The sequence below is a fragment of the Micropterus salmoides genome, unplaced genomic scaffold (genome assembly GCF_014851395.1).
Source record: "Micropterus salmoides isolate LMB-PRFRI ecotype aquatic unplaced genomic scaffold, ASM1485139v1 Ms_hic_scaffold_18, whole genome shotgun sequence".
Classification (NCBI taxonomy): domain Eukaryota; kingdom Metazoa; phylum Chordata; class Actinopteri; order Centrarchiformes; family Centrarchidae; genus Micropterus; species Micropterus salmoides.
Genome location: NW_024040928.1, coordinates 20,580,410 through 20,608,241, shown reverse-complemented (window position 1 = coordinate 20,608,241; position 27,832 = coordinate 20,580,410). Strand labels below are relative to the sequence as shown.

The 27,832-nt window shown below is 40.2% G+C and overlaps 1 protein-coding gene across 16 annotated transcripts in view; it reads left to right on the top strand.

Moving 5' to 3' along the window:
• The window catches only part of ptprk (protein tyrosine phosphatase receptor type K), a 119,029-nt gene that overhangs the window by 32,510 nt on the left and 58,687 nt on the right, over nt 1–27,832 (top strand). For all 16 annotated transcript variants that reach the window (XM_038726087.1, XM_038726096.1, XM_038726088.1 and 13 more), the window contains 5 exons: nt 12,450–12,572; nt 20,679–20,839; nt 22,015–22,066; nt 22,169–22,227; nt 27,650–27,731. In XM_038726087.1, coding sequence (XP_038582015.1) covers nt 12,450–12,572; nt 20,679–20,839; nt 22,015–22,066; nt 22,169–22,227; nt 27,650–27,731 — 477 coding nt within the window. The remainder of the gene's footprint in view (nt 1–12,449; nt 12,573–20,678; nt 20,840–22,014; nt 22,067–22,168; nt 22,228–27,649; nt 27,732–27,832) is intronic.

Sequence of the window (27,832 nt, the reverse complement as noted above, 5' to 3'; positions counted from 1 at the left end):
TTCTATTTGGTTTTTTTTTTTCATATTTGATTTTTATTGGTTTTAGAAGTCCCAGAAACATTTTCCACTTGTTATTTTAGGCACTTTCTCTTCTTTGAAGTAAGATGTTTTAGAGGCCTTTTTTTATGTGTTTATTTGTTTGTCTTTTTTCTCTGTTTGTCTCTGTCGGTCTCTCCAGTAGTAGTGCTGTTTCAGGTTGTTCTTTGTGTGTTGGTGTGGAGAACTGCTTTTTGTCCGACAGGCTGAACAACAGAAGTGCTTCTGCTGCACAAACACAGGATAGACTAAATCCGACCCGCCAGTCAGTCAGTCAGTAATTCAGTCAGGCAGCCTTTGAACCAGCTTGCTGGACAAATGGAGAAGTCAGCCAGGCAGTTCAGTGTGTCACCAGCCTCTGTGCTGACTTGCTAAGCTAGCTGCTTCAGATGTAACGTGATTATAGCTCTCGGATAGGATTTTTTTCCTCTAAACTCACACTCCTCCTCGTCTTACTTTTCTAACTCTTCCCTTCCTCTTCACTCTTTCGGCCCTCTCCTTCCCATACATTTTCCTCTGTCCTTCTCCATCTGGCCTTGCTTACCTTGTGTGTCTGTTTGAGTATGTGTGTGCATGTCTCTGGGGGTTGGTGTTTAATGTGTGTTTGTTCTGCTCTTATCTCGTCCACACCAGACCTGCTTTTCAGTCCAAAACCTCAGCTGTGCCCCGATTGGCTCCGAAACAAACCTCCTGTCTGCTCTGTGATTGGCCCATTCAAATCCTCTGCAACGGATGAAGCATTATTTGATTGTAGTCCCCTGGTAATTTATCAGTTAGCTATCAGGGAACATGATGAATGGTGTAGTGTCACAGTGTAAAGAAGCTTGCTCTCTACGGTGGCATGTGAGTACATACAGGAGCTCGCTGCTCCGCCTGAATGCCACCAACGGCTAGCAATCATTCTGACCCCATTCTATCCAGTATTGATCCCTTTTACAGTCCAGGCCCCTTTTGTATAACTCAATGGGACTTGTCCGTCTAGCCTCATTCACATTGTATGTGTAGACAGAGCTGTACAGCAAAACCTGGAATTAATACTGCTTACATCTTATGACTTTCAAATCACTCACATGCTATGTAGATGCTTGGCAAAGAGATCTGCTGTAAAATAGTTATTGCTTCCTAGGTTTTTCCCACTTTGAGTCATAATACGGCTAAGGTTTATACAGGCTGAGTGTCTGTAGATTGTCTGTAGTGAGTCAGCCAGTCAGCATTTTTGAGGTCAAGTGTGCGATGAAGAGTGGAAAGAAGCAGCCTGTTGAGACTTGTTGTTTGGGGATTTTACTTAAAAGAAATACCAGCTGTGCTCTCAGTTCTGAGCTGAGCCGAGTGCCGTCTAAGGGCGCAATAATTACTCCCCCCTGACTCATTCAGAATGATACACTGACATGGGATCTGATCGTGTGGATGTTTTATGGGTTAGTCTTTCGGTGACGTTAGAAGCTACCAATGTCTAGAGTCATCTTAAAAGCTTAATGGCCAGCCATAAAACTTTTCTATCTGTTTGAGTTCAGCTCTTATTGGTACAGAAAAGGAGCGGAAAGTTGATCTATCGTTTTTGACAAAAAGCTGAAGTGTGTCAACGTGTTCACAAATCTCTATATTTTATAGTGAGTTTTTAAATGGGCACCTCTGGCACCAAACTGTATTGTAACCCACAGTAACAGAGACACAAAGAAAGGGGTAGACACACGGACAGTAAACAGAGAAGTGGGTGTGGGGAGAGGTAAATGGGTGAACAAACACACAAAACGAGAATGGGATGGTTCAGCTTTCCTGAGAACGAGTGAAATCTGACTCCCTTCAGGGCTTATGGGGGAACTCATTCACCGACGGCACGAAGGGGAGAGGGAGGTAAAAGGAGAGCTGAGGAGGATTTTCCCAATTTTAATACTCAACGACAAGCTCTCCTCTCCGTCTCTCCGTCATCCCCTCCTCCTCCCCTGTCCTCTCTTCTCCCGCCTTATCTGCCAGCCAGTCAGTCAGTCAGCATGTGAAGTTGCTTTAAATGTCAGCATTTGAATAGTAACAGAGATTAACGATGGAGCGATAGACAGAGAGCGTAAGAGGGGGAGAGAAAGAAGCACAAGAGTGAGGTGAATGTCATAAAGATAGTGTCTACAGAAGGTTTCAACCCCTGCTAACAGTGCTAACTGCTATCTCTGGACACACACACACACACACACAAACACACACACACACACACACACAGAGTGTACTGATTATAGTGGTCAGACAAAGAGAACAATAAAGACACGGAGTAAGGAGTTATTCCCATAGAGGCATATTTAAGGTTTAGGTGTCATGTTGACTGTCAACAGGTCATTTAATTACACTTGCATGAGGAATTTAGAGCTAAACATTAAGGTGAAAATTAATTGACAGATACATAATACATACTAATACATAAAAACATTAGCTCACTCCAGCTTCTGAAAATGCGGGGAATTGCTTTTTGTCTCTGTATTTTTAGTTTTTAGATTGTTGCTCAGACAAGTATTTCTGTATTGAAGTTTCTTGATATCATATACATACAGTATTACTAGTATATCTGCAACAGGCTAATGATAATGACAAACGTATCATTCTGGCCCATTAGTCAGTCTAGCTTCTTTCTGTTTTTCTTTTTTTTTGCAATTTTGAGCTCTGGAAACTTGTGATCTGCCCTTCTTAATACCATTTATTTAACATTGATCCATATGAAGTATACACCAGCCTCGTTACAGGCAACATTTTCCAGTTGATGTAACATCACCGGAAAGAGTGAGACAGACTATTTTCCTTTTCAGATTGAACCTTTTAATTATAAGGTGGCCATGTGGAACCAAATAGCAAATAGTTTGCTCAAAAAAAGTGCCACTGTAACATCCAAAGATGGTTCCTCACAGTTCAGTTCCTGTTTCCCATTGTGTTGCGTGACAGCTATACTGTGATGGCATGTCATTAGTAAGCCGTTTACGCCTCATTGTCTGCTGATGGTGCTTCTTGTTTGCGGTTGTCCAAGCTGAGATGTGTTTGCAGGTACTACATTCAACTTCCCTTGTCTTACAACATAGCGATGAGAGCCTCATTCAACAGCAGAAGGAATCACCATTGTATAAAGAACGCACTCAAAATACAGCGAGTGAGCTATTTCTTGGCAACTACGAATTAATTGTCACCTCAGAATGCAAAGTTCTATTGTTAAAAACAACAACTCTATCCAGACATGATGGTCAGTGAAATGCCAACATGCAGTGATGGATGTAATGGCTGCCTTTCACCAGGGAGCCTGTACAACCAAATCGTCATTTTGTGGAAAATAACGTGGCGCTCGAAAACTGCTTGAGTTTGAATTTGAATTGAAAAGTCGCATTAACCCCAAGAGAGGAGCGGGGTGAGGGGAGAAGATAGTCAGGGATGGAAGGACGGAAAGGCTCCTCACAGAAGGAAAAACACACATTTCTGTTTTACTGTTACTGTCAATGGAAACTCCTGAATCAGCTGAACACACACACACACATACACACACACACACACACACGTGTCTCAGATTCAATTACAGTATTGTGAGATGAAGGCGAAATTCTTCAGCCTTCAGCACTTCCAATTAAACTACCGCTCTGAGTGTGTGTGCATGCACGCATGAGTGTCAGTGTGTGTGACTGTGTGCACGTGTCTGTGTGTTGCTGCGTAAGTGGTGTGTGTATAAGGGAGTGTGATTGCGCGTGCCAGTGTGTATGTTTAACATGCGAGGTGTGTGTATATGGGTCTTGGCTTTGATGGCGTCGCGCTGCGCTGCAAGGGCCACTGAGGCGTGACAAGTGAGAGTTTATGTGTGTCCTCGCATGTGTGTGTGTGTGTGTGTGTGTGTGTGTGTCAGCATCTCTGATGTCACCTTGTATCATTTCAGGCTAATTTCACCTATTCTCAGAGAGGGAGAGGGAGAACAAAAAAGTAAAGACGACACAGACAAAGTAAATGATAAGGTACAACTTTATTAGTGTCCTTGAGGTGGTTGACGTCAGGGCTACATGGTGACACACACACAGATTAAAAACAACAACAGGAGCACAGAGTATAATATGCCACAGTACAGAGCAACATGAAGAGGCCATTATAAAGGGACTGTGTATAATATTATAAAGTATGATTCTGTAAAGTGAGTAACACTATACCATCGTTACATTCATTCTTCTCCTCACTTTGCTTCTCCTCTCCTTTTTTTAAGACCTCTTAACCCGTTGTAGTGATTCACTTGTATGTAATGTTCCACAAAGCCACATATTATTAGAAATCCGGGTCAGCAAACGTAATTATTAACTGGACTCAACCAAAAATTGCACTGATTTGGAGGGAAATAGGATTACTGGTGGTTTGAATTGGATTTTAATGATGTGAATGTAATTATTGTCCTTGAAAATTATTTCCATTTGCAGAATGGAGCTTCTCGTCCTCTCCTTTTCTCTTTTCTTCTCTTCTCTTCTCCTCATGTTGTATAACTATGATGCAACCAAAGTTAATATAACCTATATCGTTCCTCATCAAATATTTATTAATACAGGATACACAAAGACAGGGATAGAACACAAGAAAAAAGGCAACTGAAACAAATTTTACAAACAAATTTTATGCATGTATACAGTATTATAAAGTAAATCAACAGGTTTAGAGATATCCCGCAAAAATGTATTTCTTTTTCTGCCTTTCTCCCTCTCCATTCATTTGTTCTCTTCCCTCCTGTTTTCACCCTAATTCTCTTATCCTGTCTTGTCTGCTCTCTGGTGATAACATCTCTGCCTGCAGACTGAAACACAGCTCTGCTGATAAATACTAGACACAACAGAAAGAGTGAGAGAAATGGAGTGTACTGTACGTACATTAGAGAAAGAATGTGTGTTGTTTGTCTGGGAGAGTTAGATATAGTGTTTATGCTCCCGAGTCCTTCAGATTCCTGAGCAGAGTTATGCTGTTTGGCCTCAGCTTGTGATCAAGACCAAGACGTGATGATAGTCTCAGCCAACTTGTAGTATAGTAACAGTCACCTGACTCAAATATATATTACACATTAAATAGGCATCATACAGGAATTTGACAGAATCACCAAATCTTTTCTCATTAACTTAACGTTTAACTTAATTTAACTTATCATTGCCACCTGAGAATTTATAAACATGAGCTATTCTGACTGTAAATGAGGTTTCTAAAAGAAAAAAGGATCATTAGCATATTTCCCAGCATGCATTGTTTGAGTTAAACTGCCCATAAAACATTATTTTTCAAAGAAAACATGTGATGTGTGTTTCTTTTCAGAATAATAAAAACAATGTTAACCATGATGAAGGTTTGTATCAACTCCACCCCCTACCTCCTTACACTTGTAATTTTACAAGGTGACATGTTGTCTGTTTTTGAAATTTGGTGCAATGTAGCTCCAACAATGTCTAATGTCTTTATGTGAAACAAAGAACTGACTCTGAAATCTGAGAAAATGTAAAAAAATCTCCTCTGACTGCCTGTTTAAAGGGTGGGTAGGTAACGTTTGAGAATTAGTAAGAGAAAGCTAGATTTTAAAAGTATCCAACTTCCAGCCACCCTCCAAAGCCACTCCCCCAAAACACATTATCATGTGCAGTGATTGCAGTGCAGAGCGTGCACACAGGTGGGCCAGCCAATCATTTCATTCGGACCAAATGAAATTACAGTCCTGCGACAGCCACAGATACTGGATTTCTTTCTTTTTTGTCCATTTATTTATTGATTGCTCTCAGAATCTAAAGACAGTTTCAACAAATAAAACTAAATTTCCTGAAATAAATTGCCTTCCCCAAGCTTTTAGTATTTTAACAATGAACCAGCCCTGAGCTTAAGACAGTGGTAGCTTAAACGTTGATTTGGCACAGTTGGTGTCCGACTTTCAGCAGAACTATCATTATATCATTTCACAACTCACAGGACTGATTTCTTTAGCTGTTTCTAAGATTAACTCATCATCTCAAAGATAAAACATGAATTATGAGCATTCAGTTTACAGAATGGAAAGCCCTGTTTGAGCTTTCTCCTTGGAGGAAAGAGAAACAAAAGCAACAACCTGTAAGTGCTCGATATTCAATTGCTTTGAAGACCCTAGATATTTGCATACACACGAGAGAAATTTGTCTGAAACAAATAAGGAGGAATGTTTTGCACGAGGGCACAAGTATTGACTTGGCGTTCTTAGATTTGATAATCAGCCATCTCTTAGTTATAATGGACTTTCTTTGTCATGATAGATTTTCAGGAATTGTCTAGAGAAAGTAAAAAGCTCCTCAGACCTTCATTTGATTTAGCTGTTACATCTGATTTAATACTGCCTGTTCTGCAGATCGGTTAGATCACATTGGGGAAAAGGAAAGCTAATCAAACTGGCTATTGTTACACATTCTTGCCATGCTGCCAACTAATAATCTTTATCTAGGCCAATATCTGAAAAAAAGAACATGGTCCTCTTTTTTTGCTGGCGACCACCTGAGGGCTGTCTGTATCCATGTTTCTGAACAGTTTCTGTTAAGGCACGTTTGTTTGACTCACCTCCTGGAGGTGAAGGTCAATGGAAATCACCACAAAATGATTCTGAGTGACGGTGGCAGATGTTGTGTCTGATGCCATTCAGCAATCTTTTAGAAAAGACTGCGGCTTTCCGGTGTCACGATGTGGGTGCGTGTGTGTGTGGCTCCTCTCTCTGCCCTTGAGCCTTTATCAAGTCCTTCTAATTATTGTATTATGCAAATTAGTCACCATTATTTCATTAGCGGGGCAGCCAATCACAGAAGCTGATTAGGAAGTGATTAGCATGCAGTTGGTCTCCCTCTCTCTTCCTGTGTCCTTGTGAATGGAAGGGAGGGGGCAATAATGACCCATCTGGACACACACTCATGCATATATTTGGGAAATTGTTGTAAGCATTTATTTTTACAATATAACAATAATAACAATTTACAATAATATTTAGAATATTTTACAGTTAACTCATACATACAGACACAGTACAAATACACACTCTATTTCTGAAACATGTTATGATCGACATTTTTATAACAGCAATGGATCAAAATAGTTTGGTTTTTACTGCTTTGTTTTGAGTATTTTGGTTCACTAAGGCTGCTCACAGCCACAGCAGGCAGATTTTTTCTGACAAAAAGCTCTAAAAGTCCTATAGTACGTTACCTGCCCAGCACCAAAACACCAGACGGACACAGTTTGTGACTTGCTGGTGAATACAGAGAAGCTTTTAGCAGATACATTTCCCTGAAGGGTTGGTGGAGATCAAAACACAGCTAATTGGTCAGTGACAATATTACACTTCCATTCATCGGGTAGCCTTAAACGTGGTTTCAAATGAATGGAGGCCAACAAATCAGTTGTTGCTGATTTAATTGCAGTATGTACCAGTAACAGAGCTTATCAAATGCAAAATAGATGTCAGTGATTGTTAGAATTTAATTAGTATTGTTTAAATCCATGTCCAATCTATCCAGTCCAATCTATCGAGTATCTATCCATGTTTAAAGAAACATGGATAGATACTTGCTAGATAGTTAGATAGACAGATGTGAACTTCATGCAACATTTGGTCTTTTGTTTCCAGTAGAGGTAAAGTAATAGTTCAAGGTCTGCTTTAATGTTTATTGGCAACGATGATTATCTGTCAGATGCATGTGTCTGCTGATGCTGTGTGTGTGTGTTGGTTTTAGTTGGCAGGACACTGAGGAAAGGGGGAAGTGTTAACAGAGAACGTGGGCGAGCTAGCATGAGATTTGTATGTGTGTGTGTGTGTGTGTGTATGTGACAGTTTCACACATATTTTGTTTCTGCAGACGCCTTTTTCAGCAGACACACATTTAGTATGTTAGCAGCTGAAAGCGGTGAGAATGTCTATCCAGAGGTGCATAGTTGGGAAGAGAGGAATGCTTTATAATTGAGAAATGTTCTTTTAAACCTGCAGTGCGTAACTTTTGTCTCCCCTCCTGGCAATGAGGGTAACTACACAAACTCTGTTGATGCACGCTCATGATGTGTGCCTACAGGTGGGCTCCAGCCTGGCTTGTGTTTAGAAATATCCACAGTTCCAAAACAAAAATCTATTGTTTAAATATTTTACAAATACCAACCTCTCCAAGAGCAGTAATGCAACGTGTCTGCCCTCAGTCGCTTCTCTTCTTTCATTGCCCTCCAATGAGAAAAAGCTACACCAACGGTTATCCACGTTTATCCTCGCCGTTGATCGCTTTCTTGTTTTGACTGTAACCCTTCCTTTGAACGCTGAGTTTCTCTTTTATCTGGAGCATCAGAAACTTTTCTTTTCTTCTGCTTAGATTTTTTCACCTAAGGCTGCCATTCTCCTAGTAGCTGTAGCCTACTCTGACGCTACTGTTACTCCAGAGCAATGTTGGGAAAGAGTTGCATCATCTCCGTTCAAAGTTCAATTCAAGTGGCTTTATTGGCATGACTTGACCATATAAAGTCCATCCATCCATCCATCGTCAACCACTTATCCTGCGTACAGGGTCGCGGGAGGGCTGGAGCCAATCCCAGCTGACATTGGGCGAAAGGCGGGGTACACCCTGGACAGTTCGCCAGTCCATCGCAGGGCATATAAAGTCAATAAACATAAATAAACAATTCTCAATAAACATTCTCTCCAATTTACCTTTTTTTTTTGGGTTGCTCCCCCCTTCAACATCATTGCTGGTTGACGTAAAAAGCATCACTACTGGTGCGCCAGGGCAGATTTTAACACTCCGGTTTACTGCAAATACAGAGACATTTACCTGGTGTGTGAACTTGTTTGGCAAGGGCTTGAATGTAGTGGACATTCATTTATATGTAGAAGTCCCTCATTCCAGCTTGAAATTGTCATTAAAGAGGAATTTAAAGCAAGGACATGTTTTTCTTTACTGTTAAGTCGAGGCAAAATACCTCGTCTACCACAGCACTATATCAGAGCTGAGTGGAACTCAGTGTTTGCGTGTATACACAGTTAAAAGCCCACAGCACATATTATAAACACGGGGCGTTTAAATCCAGTTTTGCTGTACACTGCTTTCAGAAGCAGAAATTCCAACAGAAAGCTTTCAAACTAAATAGAGTTTCTGTATGTATTGTATAGCTTCAGTAAGGTTAAACAAGGCCAAACAAATGCTGCAGTGGGTGAACCAAGGCTAAGTGCTTCATGTCAACAGCGGCCTAGCAATTTAACATCAAGAAAACACAGACTTTCTTTACAGGCTTTACACTAAACTTATATGCACAAATAACATCAGTATTGTCACATTGTAGTTCCAAGCCACCAGCAGCAGCGCTGAGCACAAAACTCCAGTCAGTGAGCAAGGAATAAATCATGTGTCATATCTGTTTTTACACTGAATCAATGTTGTAAAATATATACATATTACTAAGACTTGACATTCATTTTGAACTGTTGCTGTGACATTTACCTTTCCTCTTGCGGCTGTCTGTCTTCAACATCCATCTGACACTTTGACACTTTAAATACCGGCCACCCATTCAGGACCAGCTTCGCGGTAAACTGCTGTGCTTTTGAACAAGTCTAATATATAGTGTTATCATGCACATTAGCAATCAAACTTAATATTGGATACTGATATATGGCTGCTGCTTGTCTTGTCTCATCATAGATTGCAAACAAATCAAAGGCCACATTAATTAAACAACCATAGCTAGCATTTTAAACACTCCCACCGTGTTAATTAAACTTGAACATGATCTTTACAGAATGTCTGAATGATTGAGCCTTTTGGGAGTCATTTCGGAACAAAGACACACAATTTAATTTGAAGCAAAGACTCTGCTCTTACAAAGAACCCTATAGTGCTTCTGTGCCTGTGCTCACTTCCACAACCCATCATGAGTATCATGTATGTAGATTTGAGTAGAATATTAAAAGGCCCTTTCAGACATGTAAGCAGTTCTGCAAAGAGCAGTGTGGTGTTGATGTGGTTTTAGGTATCTTCAGTTAGAGTTAAAATATTTGTTGAAAATTTGTGTTTCCATTATAACGCCCCTTCCCCTACCCCTGATATTATCCTACACGCTGTCCTTATTTAGAAGCTTTCTGAAGAAACCAAAAATGTTGCATATCTTAATCACAGTCATTAAAGCCAAAGGAATTACTGAGAGGTTATACAAACTAATCCAAACAAATATGTAATGCATAACAAAGGCATAATGAAACGACTGGGTTGCCCAGTTTTACTCTCATGTTGTTTCTGTACTAAGAAAGTGGAAAATATCGCTAACAAATGAAATTATTTTCCATCATAAAACACATATACAAACTGTTTTTTGGTACTGCACCCATTAACATACTATATGTTATATGTTGTATTTTGCATGGAGTTTTAAACCGTATAGTAGTTCCTATTGTTTTGTAGTAGTTTGTAGATGCAGTATATTTCAGTCAACACACAAACATACACCCCAGAGTTACACACTCTGCTCTTTTAACCCATGCAGAGAGAGCTACCTGACAGCAAGATGTAAAGTGACACACACACTGTGGGAGACAGGAAGTCATGGAGATTTACACACACACACACACACACACACACACACACACATAGCAGCATTTGTTAGACATCAGTAGAATTAGATTCTGTATAAAGTTGAGTTTATAATAGAATACTTTGGAGTAGAAAAAATGCGTGTTGTCGTGCTGTACTTGGTGCCCTCTACATGTCCCGGCATTTTTCACATTATGACTGGAGGTAACTTGTTGTGACAAAGACTTAATTGAATTGAATGGGATTGAATTGAGTTGCACGTAGAGAGGCTAGTTTAAAGAATGACGCCGAGAGGAATTTGATCCAGTGCATCTCTGGGGCTGTGAGTCACAACCAGCCATACAGCCGGCAGCCGAAGACAGTCGCTTGGTTTGATGTTAACTTGTTTCTCCTCCGGCGGCGGCTGTCACCTCCTGGTATCCCTCTGTAGCGGGAGCTCAGATCAGTGGGGTATCTGAGGGCCTGTCGTTCTGCTCTCCATCACAGCAGCTCGCTCTAGGACACAGGTAACAAAGCTGTAGTGCTAGCTGAATGCTAGGAGATTTATGTTGCTGGCAGCGCTGGTTGCTGTAGTACTTCATGGTGGCTTGCTCATGTATACTTTCTTACTTAGTGGTTTCTAAGTGGTTGTGGATATTGTATAAACACGGCATCTGTATGTCTTGGTGTTGAGGTTTGCCGCTGGTTTCATGACTTCCACTCTCTAGAAAACAAAAGGGGTTACAGGAAAGTTTAATAACCTCTGAATTTGCACATTTCACACAAAAAGAGAAATAGATTTAAATGTTCTTAGTGGTTTGTGTTTTGGTTTAGCCAGATTTGGCAAATTTAATGTGGCCAACAAGTCCAGTCATTAAATAATGGCCTTTCAACTATGCAGGTTACTATTTGTTTGTTTCTGTGCTAAAGTTGACCTGGGCTTTATACTAGAGCTGGGCAATAAATAACATCATGATTGTGATACACAATTCAAGATTATTTGGTTGTTTGGTGTATGATAACACTTTCTGAGCTTATTTCAGTGCTATTGCTCAACGGGGGAACATAATTAATTTTTTTCAGTGTTCCTAAAGCACCAGTAGTAATCCCAACATTATATTGTTTTATTGACATCAGATTAATAAAATAGCATGTTCACCCAGTGCTTATTACCCTTCCTCTGTATATTTTACCTATGTGTATTTGTGTACAGTATACTAAATCATATTATTATAATAAAACTATATATATGCAAGATTTTATCCATATCAACCACTCCTTTTTTCCCCAATGTCAAGAAAGGCACAAGGTATACGTCACTGTGCCCACTAACTATCAGTAACTTGAATCAGATGGCATAGTGGCTTTTCTTAGCCATGTCTCTCCTAGCCATTTTATTAACACAAGCCGTGCATCTCTCGTAGGTCAATGAATCAGATAGCTAGCAGTAGCCAGCGTGCAGAGATATTGCCAGTACAAGCCACATATCATTGCGAGTTGATTATCTCAGCTTGCCGTCAGGGACAAGTGGCGTCTCTCTCTATTAGGGCGACTTTCTGTGTAATCGGGGCCCCAGGCGGCCAGCTCACACATGGTTGTCCCGAGGCTGTGGTGATGGGCTCAGATGATCAGCCGAAGGCCCTGATGATTGAGTCAGAGGTGATTCTGACTGGCCTTGAGTGATGACTGTTGGAGCTCAGACTCCTGGTGGTTTTGTTAATGAGCTGAGACACAGCCTCGCACAGAAATACAACATACAGGAAAGAATCAAAAGTTTTACTGGATAAGACCAGAGAGGAATTCATGTTGCATTCAAACTAATTACATGGAGATACTTCAGTCAATAATCATTGATTGTTCGTGAACTAAATCTTATTGTGTTTCTCTTTGCAGGGAGCTGTACGTTTGATGAGGGCTTCTCTCAATGTGATTACCAGCAGGATCCCTATGATGACTTTGACTGGACGCACATCAACACACAGGAAGTGCCCTACGTCTCACCAGACCTGCCACAAGGTGAGACTTGACTTCCTTTGTTATGCATTCATTTAACAGTTATGGTTAATTGTACTTTTTCAGAAAACAACATAGGTTATATAAAGATTAAAGATTAAACCACTGGTTCCCAACCCTTTTGGCTTGTGACCCCTTATAAACAAGCATTGTCTAGATGGGGCTGCTTGTGATGTATCAAGTGTTCAACGAGTTGTTAGCAGTTCCACCACATAGACTTTTTACCTTTATACCTCTGAGATGCTTTAATTTAAATACATGTTTTAGTTTAAGTTCATATAGACCCTCCAGATCTGTTTTGTGACCCTCTCAAGAGGGTCTGACCCTTTAGTTTGAAGCCGCTGGACTAAAATACAGAGCTGTATGTAAAGTAGTCAAAACTTGCGGCACCTCAACCAGCTGCAGCGGTAAAATGTTTATTATAAATTGATGCATCCGTATTAACAATCTAAGCATGTAATATATATTGGTATCAGGGGCAGTTTTTCTGCAGAACAAGGACTTTGATTTTCGAATATACTTGTGTACTTTTTCTTAAGTAGGAGTTTGAATGCTGGACCTTCACTTGTAATGTAGTATTTTTACATTGTTGGATCAGTACTTTTACTTATTACTTTTTTTTGAAGATCGGAGTGCTTCTTCCACCACTGACACATCATTCTCTTCTGTATCCCATCCACACCTCTTCCCTCTCTCTTCTTTTCTAAGAAATCCTCTCCTCTCTCAACTCCTCTCTTCTCCACTCCTCTCCTCTCCTATTTAATCAGTTGTTTTTTTTCTCCATGATGATGATGAAGGGGAAATTAAATCTTTCTGCCTCAGGGCTGAGGGTCTAATTAACAGAATATGAGGTCATTAATCAACGGCAGGGAACAGGGAAGGTTGCCTACTTTACAATGTTAAAAGCAAAATGTTGTAACAATATCCAGCTATGCAATGTTGAGCTGGTAACTGGCTTTACAAAATTAAAACCACAGAGTGAGAATGTTGACTGTTGTATGAACTATGGCGTTAACCACAGTGAAGAAACCATGTTCAAATGTAGCCACAAACTTGCTTGAGATCTTATTATCTCTCATCTCCTCTTCTCCGCTCACATCCTTTCCTTTCATCTAGTCTCCTCTTCTTTCCTTCCTTTTGGTCTCCTTTCCTTTTCATTCCTCTCATCATCTTTTCTTTCCTCTTGTCTCCTCTCCTTCCCTGTCCTGTCCATCTCCTTTCGTCTCTTCTCCTGTCCTTTCCTCTCCTACATTTTCCTTACCTTTCCTATTCCCTTATCTCCTCTCCCCTTATCCCCCCTCCTCTCCTCTCCTCTGTTGTGGAAGATTATGACTTTGTTGCCATGACAATGTAATGCCGTTATTTATCTCTCATGCTTATCATCATGACAACCCAGCCTCGCTGACATTTAGAGAAAGGTTCAGTTCAACACCAGCACTTGACGTGTTTCACACAAACACACACACATTTCCTCCCAAAATGTGTGTGTGTTATGCCTGCTGTCTGGTACATGTGGTCTTGCATATATTTAAGCCATGACAAGAGAGTAGGATGCCTTGCCCATTTGTACTGATCCAAAGTCTAGCATTTAGTGTTATTAATACCAAGTGGTGTCACTATGCAGAGAGGGTAGAGTTGGCAGTTTGAAGAGGTTAAACATCTTGCCCAAGAGCACAGAGGTAACGCTTGGTATTAGCAAAGCATTAACGCCTGTAGAAGCTAGTGGAATGAGCCAGGGCATGGGGACGGCATGCCAGGTTAATGGTTTGGAGACGTTGATTGCTAAAAGGGGGGTTTAGAGTGTTGCCTAAAGGTACGGGAGCATGAACTGACATTTGATGTGTTAATAATGCCAGCAGGGTGTGGGACAGTGGTGCTGTGGGTGGAAAATGAGGTTGCTGGAGGGGATTACAGATACAGCACTTGGCTAGGTTTTGTATTTGGAAGAAGTAATAGGGGATGGGTGAAGGGTTGAGTTGGTAGCTTAAATGCCCTGTCCAGGGACACACTGGTAATATCTATTATTAGAATTGTCTCCAGTCTTCCTGAGGGTGTGCCATGATTTAGAACATAGGCACTAAACCTTTTGGCTTTTGACCCCTAAAAGCAAAGATATACCCATCCCCTTTGTTAAGAGGAACATTGGGAGTGAGTCTATTTTGTTGATTAGTAGTTCAGAGGGTTATATATTGTCAAAGGTATTGGCAGAAGAAAGGAAGTAATTTTAGGGCTTAACGTGGAATCATTTTAGTCATTTGATAGCTCAGCCAACAATTATACTTTTGTTCTTATAACCCGCATTGATTTGTCACAGTTGCTAATCACCATTTATGCTTAAGGCAGTATTGAGTGTGGAGGGATGGTTTGGCAGTTTTCGTAACAGAGATAAAACTATTCTATGTAATCTCTCTGGGGGTTGATGTTGGCACTAGCCAGCATGGCAGGGTGTAGATGCAACGCTGGCAACGTTTGTTGTGCCAGTTGAACATTCATGGGCTGGGGCTCTGTGGCTCAGTGGACTAAAGCACATACTCTTGACTCATAATGTTGTCAGCCACAACCACTCCAAATCTATTTGGCATGCCATTCACTCTGTGTCTTTCTCTTTGCACTTGCTTTTCCACTGTGTACTACTGTCTAATAAGGCAGGAGAAAAAAAGGCATGTAAACTGCAGTAGAGCTGGTCCCTTGTGCACAACATGTTTTAATAATGAGTGAATAATGATGGACACAAACTATACAGCCTTAAAATTACCATTAAATCAAACCTCTCTGATGCAGATTCAACATTAAGCTTCACAAAAGTAGCATTTGTTGCATTTGATTGCACTGTATTTTAGACATTGTCATCCAATGTAATTTCTGGTCAAATGAAAGTGTAAATCATATATTTAGTTGTTGTGCATTTTGACTGTTAAGATAGTTATTCATAGAGCACAAGAGCTTTAAAGAATCAGTTAAACAATGAGGTGGTTGATTCACAGAAACCTCAGAAATATATAGAAATATAGTTAATTGTTTAAGCATTCAATAAATAATTTTTCAAACAAAAAAAGCCAAGAAATTCCCTGATTACAGCTTCTCAAAGGTGAAGATTTACGGGGTTTTTTTCTCATAAATTGACCATCTTCTGGACTGTCAGACGAAACAAGACATTTGAAGATGCCACACACACAACAAATATTGAAAAAAAGCTGATCAACTGATAACGATTGGTTAGCCTGGGCATGGAATACAACCTGCGATGCGAGCTGTTTAGGTCCCTGCAGTGCTTTAAAAACAAATAAAATTTGTTCCATTTTTGACTAGTATTAGTGAAGAGCTGCATGTTTTTTATTAGTATTTTACTGCGGAATGTTAAATCCAAGAGGTTGTCAGGTAATATGGTTGGTACCATAAAATGCTGAAAGTAAATCTCCCATTAGCTGTTATCCCAACAGCAGGCTGTTACTGTTTTGCTGAAGAATACTGTCCTCTGTCTACCACGCAGCTGCTGTTGTTGTTGTGTGACATATCTAGGTCTTAAGGCTGTCACGAGGGTATTTTTAGCCTCATCATTATATTTTGTCGTCATTCTATTAGCAGCCATTTTAGACTTTGGCAGTTCAAAGACATCAGCCATTTTAGAAACTGGCAGACTTAAGGTGTCAGATGTTCTTGGCATCACAGGGTCTGCTTTCTTAGCATGGGCGTTGTATCAGTTTCATGTACTGTCAGTGTTTTATTACTCATATTTTCCAATGCTATTTTTGTCTCATATTAAGTGTTGTTTTTGTTTGTCTGCCTTGGCTGATATTAAAGCATTTGAATGATTTCTAAAATATTATTCAATATTATTTCAGGAACCATGCATTGGATAACCCTATAACATGTTGGACATTGCTGAGAACCCTATTTACCGAATACCATTCAGTTATTTTTACCTATGCCTAATCCATTCGTTGTCATGATTTTTCAGCAGGCAGCGTTGTGATTAACTGAAGTGCTAAAGGTTATATTTTTGCCATGTTGTGTGTGTTGTGACATATCTGGGTCTCTGACTGATAGGAGTATTTTTAGCTGGCACACCATCTTGGCAGCCATCTTAAAGGCACTTTTCTCATGTCACCATCTTAGTGTCAGTGCCAAAACTGAAGGAATAGGAGTGACATCCATCGTGTGTTCATTTTGGAGAGATTTAGATTACAGATTTGGCGATAGAGAACAGTTCTAGCCTAGTCTTGTTTCTGGTCAGATTGGCTGTAGTCCAGTTTGGACGTTCTCATTTTTTGTCTTGTTGGTGACATTCACAAACAGGAAGTAGGATTATGCTAATACTGTTATGGTTGAAATACATGTATGTGTGTGTGTGTAGAGGCGGATGGTGGGGTGGTAATCAAAGAGAAAGAGAGGAGAATAGAGATCAAGACAGAGGAAAGGCCAATCCAATAACTAGGATACAGTGTTTGGCTTTGAAAAGCTGATGTGCGTGTGTGTGTTCATGCAACGCTCAGTAGCTGAAAGCCTGTTATATTCTGCTGTATTCTGCAGAGAGAAGTGTTTTCTCACAGTAGATTTGCTAAACAATAAGTGATAATCACTATTGTCCTACAGCTCATTGTATAAAACATATTGTGTATGGTATAATATGCAAATACAATTAACCAGTTAGGATGGAGTGCCGTGTTTTCTTGACTTGAGCAAAGATATTGTGTTGTGTTATATTATGTTCTTTTTTATTTTATGAAGTTCTGTTCAACTTTGTTCTGTTCTGTTCTATTGTACTGTATTCTGTTTTGTTCTATTCTGTTCTGTTGTGTTCAGCTCTTTTCTGTTCTGTTCTACTCTATAATGTTCGGTTTTGCCCTCTTCTCTTCTATTAAGAGCTTCAAGTAACAATGTAATTGATTTCATTATTGATGAATCTATCAATTATTTTTTCAGTGACTCGACTAATCGCTTAGCCTATAAAATGTCATATACTTAACAAATACCCATCACAGTCCGGAGTGATGTCTTCATATCACTTTTTTAATGTGAACAACAGTCCAAACCCCAAGACATTAAAATTGCAGCAATATAAAATTGAGAAAAGCGGCAAATCATCACCTTTGAGAGGCTAAAACCAGCCTATGTTTAGCGTTTTTGCTTGAGAAATGATGATTAATTGATTGTCAGAGATCCATCCATCTTAATCCGCTTATCCAGGGTCGGGTCGCGGGGGCAGCAGCTCCAGCAGGGGACCCCAAACTTCTCTTTCCCGAGCCACATTAACCAGCTCTGAATGGGGGATCCCGAGGCGTTCCCAGGCCAGTGTCTCCACCTAGTCCTGGGACTTCCCCCGAGGCCTCCTCCCAGCTGGACGTGTCTGGAACACCCCCCTAGGGAGGCATCCAGGAGGCATCCTTACCAGATGCCCAAACCACCTCAACTGGCTCCTTTCGATGCAAAGGAGCAGCGGCTGTACTCTGAGCTCCTCGCAGATGGCCAAACTTCTAACCCTATCTCTAAGAACGACACCAGCCACCCGCCTGAGGAAACCCATTTCGGCCGCTTGTACTCGCGATCTCGTTCTTTCGGTCATGACCCAGACTTCATGACCATAGGTGAGGGTAGGAATGAAAACTGACCAGTAGATCGAGAGCTTTGCCTTACGGCTCAGCTCTCTTTTCGTCACAACGGTGCGGTAAAGCGACCCCCGAGGTACTTGAACTCCTTCGCTTGGGGTAAGGACTCATTCCCTACCTGGAGTTGGCACTCCACCGGTTTCCTGCTGAGAACCATGGCCACAGATTTAGAGGTGCTAATCCTCATCCCAACCGCTTCACTCTCCGCTGTGAACCGATCCAGTGAGAGCTGGAGGTCGCGGACTGATGATGCCATCAGGACCACATCATCCGCAAAAAGCAGTGACGAGATCCCAAGACCACCGAACCGCAAACCCTCCTCACTACGACTACGCCTCGATATCCTGTCCATGAATATCACAAACAGGATTGGTGACAAAGCGCAGCCCTGGCGAAGGCCAACCCTCACCTGGAAAGAGTCCGACTTACTCCCGAGGGCCCCCCTCAACACATACTACCGCAGCACCTCCCACAGTATCTCACGTGGGACCCGGTCATACGCCTTCTCCCAATCTACAAAGCACACGTAGACTGGATGGGCATACTCCCAGGCCCACTCCAAGATCCTTGTCAGAGTAAAGAGCTGGTCCGTTGTTCCACGACCAGGACGAAAACCTCATTGTTCCTCTTCGATCTGAAGTTCGACTGTCGGCCGAACCCTCCGTTCCAGCACCTTGGAGTAGACTTTACCGGGGAGGTTGAGAAGTGTGATACCCCTGTAATTGGCACACACTCTCTGGTCCCCCTTTTTGAACAGGGGAACCACCACCCCAGTCTGCCACTCCTTCGGCACTGTACCCAACTTCCACTCAATATTAAAGAGACGTGTCTAGAGATTGACCTACCAATTAATCGATGCATTGTTTCAGCTCTAGTTTTATTTAATTCTATTCTATTCAGTTCTACAAATTGAATTAAATGCTATCATGGCTGCTTTCTCTCTGTTGTGCTAATGTAAGATTGTGAGATTAGACATGAGGCAGGAAAGGATCCCATTTCATCATATTTCACTGGGACAACATCTGGTTGAGGTCTGAGCTGATTACTGAAACATCTGGATGGGCTGACTGACTGTCCTGTCAGCACACCCAGATTATGTATTATTTCAAGCTCCATTTCCTGCAGTCAACTAGTACTGTAAAGGTACAAGGTATAGTACTCAGCAGTGACAGTAGGCATAACAAAGTACCTAAAGTACTCTTTGTCTTCAGTAGTGACAGAGTCCCATCATATTAGAATAACAAAACTAATGGATTTATGTTTGAAATCAGCAGAGAAAGGAGGAACATAATGAAAACAAAATAAGTGATTATGTGATTTCATAAGAACATAAAATGAGGAATGTAAAAGAAAGAAATTGCTCTTCTCTTTTCCATTTCCTGTGTTTATTTGTTGTTGGCTTGCTGAGAAAAAGCCCCACAATCATAAAGGAGAAACAAATGACACAGTTGCAGTAACAGGGGTTTGTTTTATGTGTTGGGGGGACTGATGACTGATTCCTGTACTGTAAGCCCAAAAGAGAGAATGAGAGGAGAGAGAAACAGGAGTAAAGACATGCAAACATAAAGGGAAAGAATAAAGGCTCTTTTGGCTTTTTTCCCATGACAAGAAACTGCTTTAAAGTGTCAAAGAAGGAAGACCAAACAAAGAAGACAACATTCACAGGTTGGAGTTTTATTGGACTCACAATGTTCTCACAGGAGAAAGTCCTGGTTCCCTTGTTGGCTTACTGTAATGTGCCTTGGCGTACATTTGGAGGCAACACACAGACATGGATATGTAGTACTAACTATCAGAGATAAACTGGGTAAGGGGTGATTTAGATTTAAGATTCAAAGAGTTTTATGCAAACCACGGGATGTGCAGTGAAATTTAAATTGACAAGCACTACGAGATTGTGCAGAAAACATCAAAACCAATTTGTGATAAAGAAAAAAAAACTAAATAGTATCTAATTAAGACATCAAAACCACACTGTGCAGTATACAATATATTGCAGAGTATAAACAAAAGGTTTTAATTTAGATAAACTATGATAACTGAAATTTACAGACCTGGCAAGTCTTAAAAAACGTGCAAGGCAGTGAAGTTCTATCACGAAAAAAAATAGAGGGAATTCACACAACTGTTGCAGCAGTCTGTTTTAGCTGTTCATGTCTGCAATGTGGATTATTTTTAAGCCACACAGCAGCAGAGAGAGTTGGTTTACTCTTGTAGGTACACGCACACAGGCAATGGGCATTGGGCACACAACCTGCTCTTTGCCAAGTCCAGTCACAATAATCACGGAGTCGACACTAGCTACCTACGGGTGCCATTGCTAGTCTGTTCAAGCATTGTATTTCAGCAGTTATGTGATGTAAGCACAAACAGCTGCAAACAAAAACGAGCTGATTCATTGGTCTTTATTCAGGTCAGATTCATAAACACTGTGAACCCAATGCACCTCGAATTATATGCAATGTTGCTTTTTTTATATGACTGTCTCCACATCTGTGTCCAGGTTCCTACATGTACGTAGACGTCTCTCAGTATGATGTTGGGGAGAAGGCCAGGTTTCAGCTGCCGGTCATGAAGGAGAACGACACTCACTGCATCGACTTCAACTATCTCCTCACCAGCCCTGACGGCTCCAGCCCCGGCACCCTCAACGTCCTGGTGAAGGTAATTATTGAATAAACATAAGAAAACAGAATGTAATAGTTTGTCTTTAATGACTGCGACTGATTGTGCTGGTTCCATTTACATGGTATTACCTGCCCAGTAAACAATCTGTCCCTAACTTCTTAATTTTGAGACATTAATTAACATTAACATTAACATGAATTCTGTAAACAAACAAGACCATCTGGCCTCTACATAGCAGTTTACAGTGTGTGAGGTGAGGTTTGATTTCATGAGACACAAGCTGCATTGAATTTATTTATTTTTATATATTATTTTCCTCCAAAAAGCAACTCTAGATGACTTCAAGTGCTGTGTTAAAGCTTTCGGTTTGTCACAATAGCAGATGGTGAACAGAGCCCCTTCGGTTTAAAACAAAACAAAACAGGATTTATGGGTAATGTGCTCTGGATATTGTGAAACACAGCCACAAGTAATGCAACTAGCATACGATAGAGGCTACTGACTGCCTTGTCTTAACCAATAGTTTGTTTGAGTTTGCCTAATTAAGTATTAACAATTGTTTTCACAAAAAATATTGACTTTTAAACTCTAAGTCTTTATTTTTAGGTTGTTGTGTAAGATTATATTATTTATTTTATTGGACATCTGTCAAAGTACAAAGTGTGGGGGATCCACTCAGGGAAGGGAATATATAGCACAGCTGCATTTTGTGATGCAACGATCCAGTCTTCCCTCCACTTTAGTTGTTACCACAACAGTCCTGACTTCTCATCCCCTCTCTCCTCACCCTAAGTTTTTGTACGATTTGTTGAAGTGGTTAGAAAACACGTTAACAGAAGATAGATCCCTGGTTCTGAGCAGCAAGGGAGCATTATGAGTAGGAAGACTGCCCTTCAATCTTATGACACAAAGTCAAACCCACATTACTGCAAAAATCCTCCCTGCAAAACAGAGTTCCCACCAGCCTAAAGGTGGTTGTGTAGCTGACCCTGACCTCTGACCATGAGACAAGCATGATTTAGACTTAAACGTGTTATAATCCGTGCCATTATTATCGTCATTATTATTATTATTATTATTATTTGTAATTAAATGCATCTCATTGTAATGAAAAGGAGATCTTTGAGTGCATCAAGAAATTCAAAGGAGGTTCTTTTTTGTGGGAACTATTTGGGACTAATTTGTTTTACATTGTGCTCTGTCATTTCTAGGTTAACAAGGGTCCCTTGGCCAACCCTATATGGAACGTGACGTCCTACACTGGTAAAGACAGGCTCAGAGCACCACTCAGACTCTCATTTCACAACTCTTTCTGACACTTTTGTGATTTTATTCGCTTGTGTTGACTGTAATCTTGTCTTTCAGGGAAAGAGTGGCTGAGAGCCGAACTCGCCGTCTCCACATTTTGGCCTAATGAATATCAGGTAACTCCTTAAATGACTAATGATGGCTGTGATTCCTTAATCATGTACATGTTTCTTTATTTCCACTTGTGTTCATGTGCATACACAAACACACACAAATACAAACACACACACACATGCTGTGAGGCAAGCATCTGATTTATTTGTGTTGACTGAGGCTCAGGAGGTGACGATAAGGCTACAAAGAGACTGAAAAAAAAGAGCTGCGCGTGTGTGTATGCGTTGTGTTTGTAGGCGTAGTGGTCACCGTGCAGGACATTGATATTGTTGTCATTGTTGTTGTGTCTTGTTGTACACACTCTCAAAATCTGAACATTATAAGATTCTAAGAGGTTGAAATTATTGCAGGACAGTGGAAGTGGATTCTACTGAATACACGTGCTTGTATGTTTCTTCTTTGTTCTTAAATTCATGATAGTCAATCAGCATCATCTGTGGGTGTTTGTTGGCTAGTGGTGACAGATGTGTGCATGTTGTGGGATAGCTTGTTTCCAAATGTCCTAGCAGGCACACTCACACACACAGACACACACTTCATGTTAACACATAGCCTGGGGACCCTATATTATTACTGTAAGGCCAAGTGTGAAAGCATCCACCAAATGGCCCATCTGGAGCTCAAATGGCCCTCAGTGACTATGGGAGGAGATCACCAGCATGAAACTCGTGTGTCAACATGTTTTAATTGAACATAATCATCCAGGTTTGCTGAGGCTTATGTAGGTTTTTCAAGCTATGAATCAGGTTATTGGATTTGAGGTTATGGAGCTATTTTTTCATGTTCAAACATGTTTCTGTGTTAGCACTTTAGCTTGAGTTGTAATGAGACTGGTTTCACCAGGGGAAGACTAAGCAGACACATGTAGTCATGCACACACTGTCACACAAGAATTGATGCGCACACACACACACACACACACACACACACACACACACACACACACACACACCCACGCAGCCCTATTTAGATAGACCTTCTAATTATAGTTTTGTCTTTATTTCTTTTTTATTTTAAATTTTCCATTGCTAATAGAAATCTCACTGTTGTTTTTGCCATTTCAACCTTAAGCTTAACTTTAAGTTTTGGGTCATACAAGCACAACTTTCTCACATAAATATAAAAAGGATGGTGACCTTAAATTACAGTGTGCTTAGAGAAAGCAGGTGTGTAAACCCAGCTGACATGACTGAGATGGTTCAAACTATAAACACGCCTTGCCTGCCAATTAAAACAATTTTGATTCAGACCCCATACATGCATACATCAAAGTGATGAATGCAATCGTTTGATAAGGGGATGTATGCTATCGTCCAGCCCTTCTCTGAGTGATGATATGTCAGTCCTCAGCCTTCAACTTTTCAGAGTTGCTTTGCCCATGTGAGAACTTGTAAATCCAAGCTATCAGTAATCCTGCCTCACACTGATGAGCTTGACACCTGCTTGATTGAAGTGGTTTCCTCAGAGACGACCACCACGGGATCCATGGATCACAGAATTCAAAGGGTCCTGTGGCTGATAATTAAATTCTACAAGGAAACAAATAGAGCAATGACATGCATCCAGGCTGCAGTGACCCTAGGCACTGTGGAAATCATTTACAGACTACTTGCTGAAATACATGATCATTAACAGAGCAATAGACTTGAGACAAAGTCAGAAAATTGAGACTTGACTGCTGTGAAACATGACTTCAATGCCATAAGATTTGTCTTGAGATTTGAAAGCAACAAAATTCAAACATCAAGTTTAAACTGAACAATGATTTAACTTTAATATTTAAATCATTGTAATTTAAACTTGATGTTTGAATTTTGTTGCTTTCAAATCTCAAGACAAATCTTTTGGCATTGAAGTCATGTTTCACTGCACCAATTTATGGTAGAATTGTCTTTATATAAAGTGAAACAGAAAATTCAGGTGATGATTCAAACATAATATAATGTAGTAATCAGCAGCTTGTTTTTTTAGCTAAATTGTTCATGTTTTTTATGTTTGAAAAGTTGTTTCTAAAACAGCCCTTAACCACACACTATGAAGAGTTTATTATTAAGAATATTATTGAACAGACTTGGTCTCTGTTGTATTAAAAAGTCTTTTTACTGTACTCTTGTACAAGAAAACAAATGATTCAAATGCGGTGTCATTGTATTAGTCAATCTTCAGAGACCTGAAAGACTTGCAACTGACTTGCAATTTGCTTATGGCATGGACTTGCCCTCAAGGACTATACTGAAATGTATACAAAAAGTGGATTTCTCAGAAAGATGAAATTTATACATTTGCACACGTACATGTGCACACAAAAGAGAAGAAGTCATTAGGTCATGTTATAGCTACCAAAACAAACGTGGTTATAATAAAAAACAATGAGGCAGGCAGACAGCCAGGCAAGCCGGTCTTCAGGCAGACAGAGATGAAGGTATTAAAAGTCAACTGATGTCTTTGTGCTGTGCTCCGCAGTGAGCTATGAGTGAAAGATGATAGGAGAGAGAGACAAGATAGATTGGTAGGGGAGGGAGACAGTGAGGGGGAGAGTGTGACAAGCAGGGGATGATAAGCTATGGGTAAACAGTTCACGGCAGATTTCCTCTTACAGGTGATGAATGACAACAACTGCTCACCCCCTCACTCTCTCTTTCTCCCTGTGTCTCTTTTTGATAGCGACCTCCTCTCTGCTCATTACAGGGCTCCCCTCTGAGTAAACACTGTTAGAAAATAGATACGGCAAGCGAGAGACAGAAAGAGAGGAGTTAGGGTTAGAAAGAGGGATGATCGTGGGAAAAATAAAGAGTGTAGGGAGTTGGAGGGCTGATGTATGTACAATGAAGAAGGAGGGTAGAAGATATAAATGAGTTGATGAACTGAGATAGTGGTAAATGGCAGCATTACTAGCACCCTACTTGAAATTCAGAGAAATAGAAACAACAACTTTCCTCACGTTTTTCTCACTTATTTGATTAAAAACGACTCATTAATCCATTTTTGTGTGTTGAAAGACAGATAAATAAACTCATAGTCGGTAGTCACATGCGTTCATACCAGTTTATCAACCAGAAATTTAAGTTAACAAGAGTCTGCAGCGACGCTAGCAGCTCAGTGAGCCTCTGCTTGTACACAGTGGTGCTTTGAGTTAAATGCTAATGTCAGCATGCTAACATGTTCACAATTACATGCTGATGTTTAGTTATAGCTGTGTAGGTTATGTATATGTAATGTTCAGCATGTTCACCATCTTAGCTTAGCAAGTTAGCATGCTAACATTTGCAAATTTGGCGCAAAGCACAAAGTACTGAATGAATAAATATCTGGAGGCCTATACACTATTATGGCAATCAATCCAGTAGCTGTTTTATTTTAATATGAACCAAAGTGTTGGGCCGATGAATGCTTACACCGCTAGCAAGAAAACAATGTCTCTGAAGTGCTACTAACAAGCTAACGTTAGCTGGTCGACTCAGAATGGGCAAGTGTCTGAAGTTCAGAAGGCCAGAGATATGGACAAGTTTGGGCATAGAAGGCAGTGGCGCGGAGGTTTGCACAACAAGCGGATCAGTGTGCGAGTCAGTCAGACTATGGCGAGCGGTAATGGAACAGCGGAACTGGAAGACATGCAGAGGGTTCCTGGTCAGTTAACATTATCACAGCAACGGATAGACAGTTGTGTATGAGACGAGGCCGTGTCTGTGTGTCTGCATTTCGCCATCGTTGTAGGCTAACATTATATGAATGGAAACGTCCAACATGCTAACACACATTAAACTACGTCACCCAGATCAAGCCAATACTATATTTCAAGCAACCTTTAGATGCACCAGAACAGGATGACTAATCAATGAAGCAATTGGCATTTGCATATTATATTACATTACATTACCTTATCAAGCCAAGGTGTAACTAATTGTAACAACTCAACTGCACTATTAATTCTACCATAAATTGGTGCAGGAAATGTCTCCAGAATGCAGGAAATTAAGTGCTTAATTCTCAAAATTTTCTAGGGGAGGACCCCCAGTCCCCCCAGTTATATATTTCAGTATTGAATATTTAATCAAAATAGTGTTAAAATATCTTCTTGTCTTGTTCTCATGAACCCAATATTGTGCATGTGAGCAAAGTATATTGTATTGTCCCCACAACTTTCCAACACAAAGTGACGTCCTTGATTCATTTTATGTTATCAGAGTACAGACAAAAATCTATTAAATATGAATGTGAGTATTATAATACAATGTTTTATTAAATTCAGTTAACTTAATAATAATCTATACTCAATAATAATTTTCTCGGGCTTAAAATTCATACAGATTTCCATTACACAGCAGTGAAGTTGGCATTAAATTTCACCCTAGGTGGTATTAAAAAGGTCTTAAAAAGTCTTTAATACAACTTTGAGAATCCTGGGGGTACCCTGTATATAGGTATAGAAGGTTTACAATGTAGTCATATCAAGATAAGAAGCAGATGTAAATGTTGCAAAAGAAGTCAAGAGAAGAATGAAATCAAAGAGAGATGGATGGGATGGGAACAATAGATATTCATTCTCTACTGTACCGCGTTTGGTTTCATTACTTATTATCATTTCTCTGGCAACCATTTTATGTGTACCAAAGGAGATTACTATGATCCAACAGGAAGTATCTCATTTATCCTTCCTTGGCTTGTTTGCCAGAATGTATAAATCCAGCAGCAGTAAGGATGGCAGCTTTGTATTTATCCAGTTTAATGCACATCACTGGAGCTGTCACTGACTTTCTATCTATCATGTGACAACTTAGATTGGATCCATCACTTTGACAGCAAATTTAAATGGCAGTAGTCTTACTTTGCAGCTTCCAGTGCACTCAGAATTAATCCAAAACTCAGTTCACAGTCACAATTTCTGATTTGGTAACAACAAGAAAAAGTTGATGATTTGGTAACAGTGCCAAACTGTTTTCTGCCAGGAACGGCATTTCCAGTGTTTTGCTGTTATTGTATTTCCATTTACAGGCTAATGGAGGATCAGCAATGACCGGATATTCTAATTTAATAAGCATTATTTTTAAAACTACACGCTGCAAGTGCACTTAGCAGAACAAATTAAACAGCAAACAAATTCAAGAGTCAAATAAAAAATAGAAGCAATCCAAAAGTATTTAATGCTCTGTCATTTCTTTTGTATATTTTATACTCCAGCATTTTAATTGCTACTTGTAATTGTTTTCTTACATGTGGAACGACTGTTTGGTGTATATAAATTGTGTGTTTGTGTGTGCTTATAGTGTAGATTTTTAATCTTGTGCACAGGTCTCACTTGAAAACGAAATCTGGATCAATGAGACTCTCTATTTAAATTAGTAGTTTGATATTAAAAAGATGCTATATAGTATTGGTAATTATGAAAACAGTAATAGCTAAATCTCTCTCTCTCTCTTTTCTCAGGTCATATTTGAAGCAGAGGTTTCGGACAGCAAAGCCGGCTTCATCGCCATTGACGACATTCAGGTGCTCAGCTACCCGTGCGGTGAGTCATTAGCATGCCAGCAATTAGTCCTAGCTCGCTGAATAGACGCTGATAGCTTTGGCCACTAATTAGACTGTACCTGGGATGGTTTCTGTTGCAGT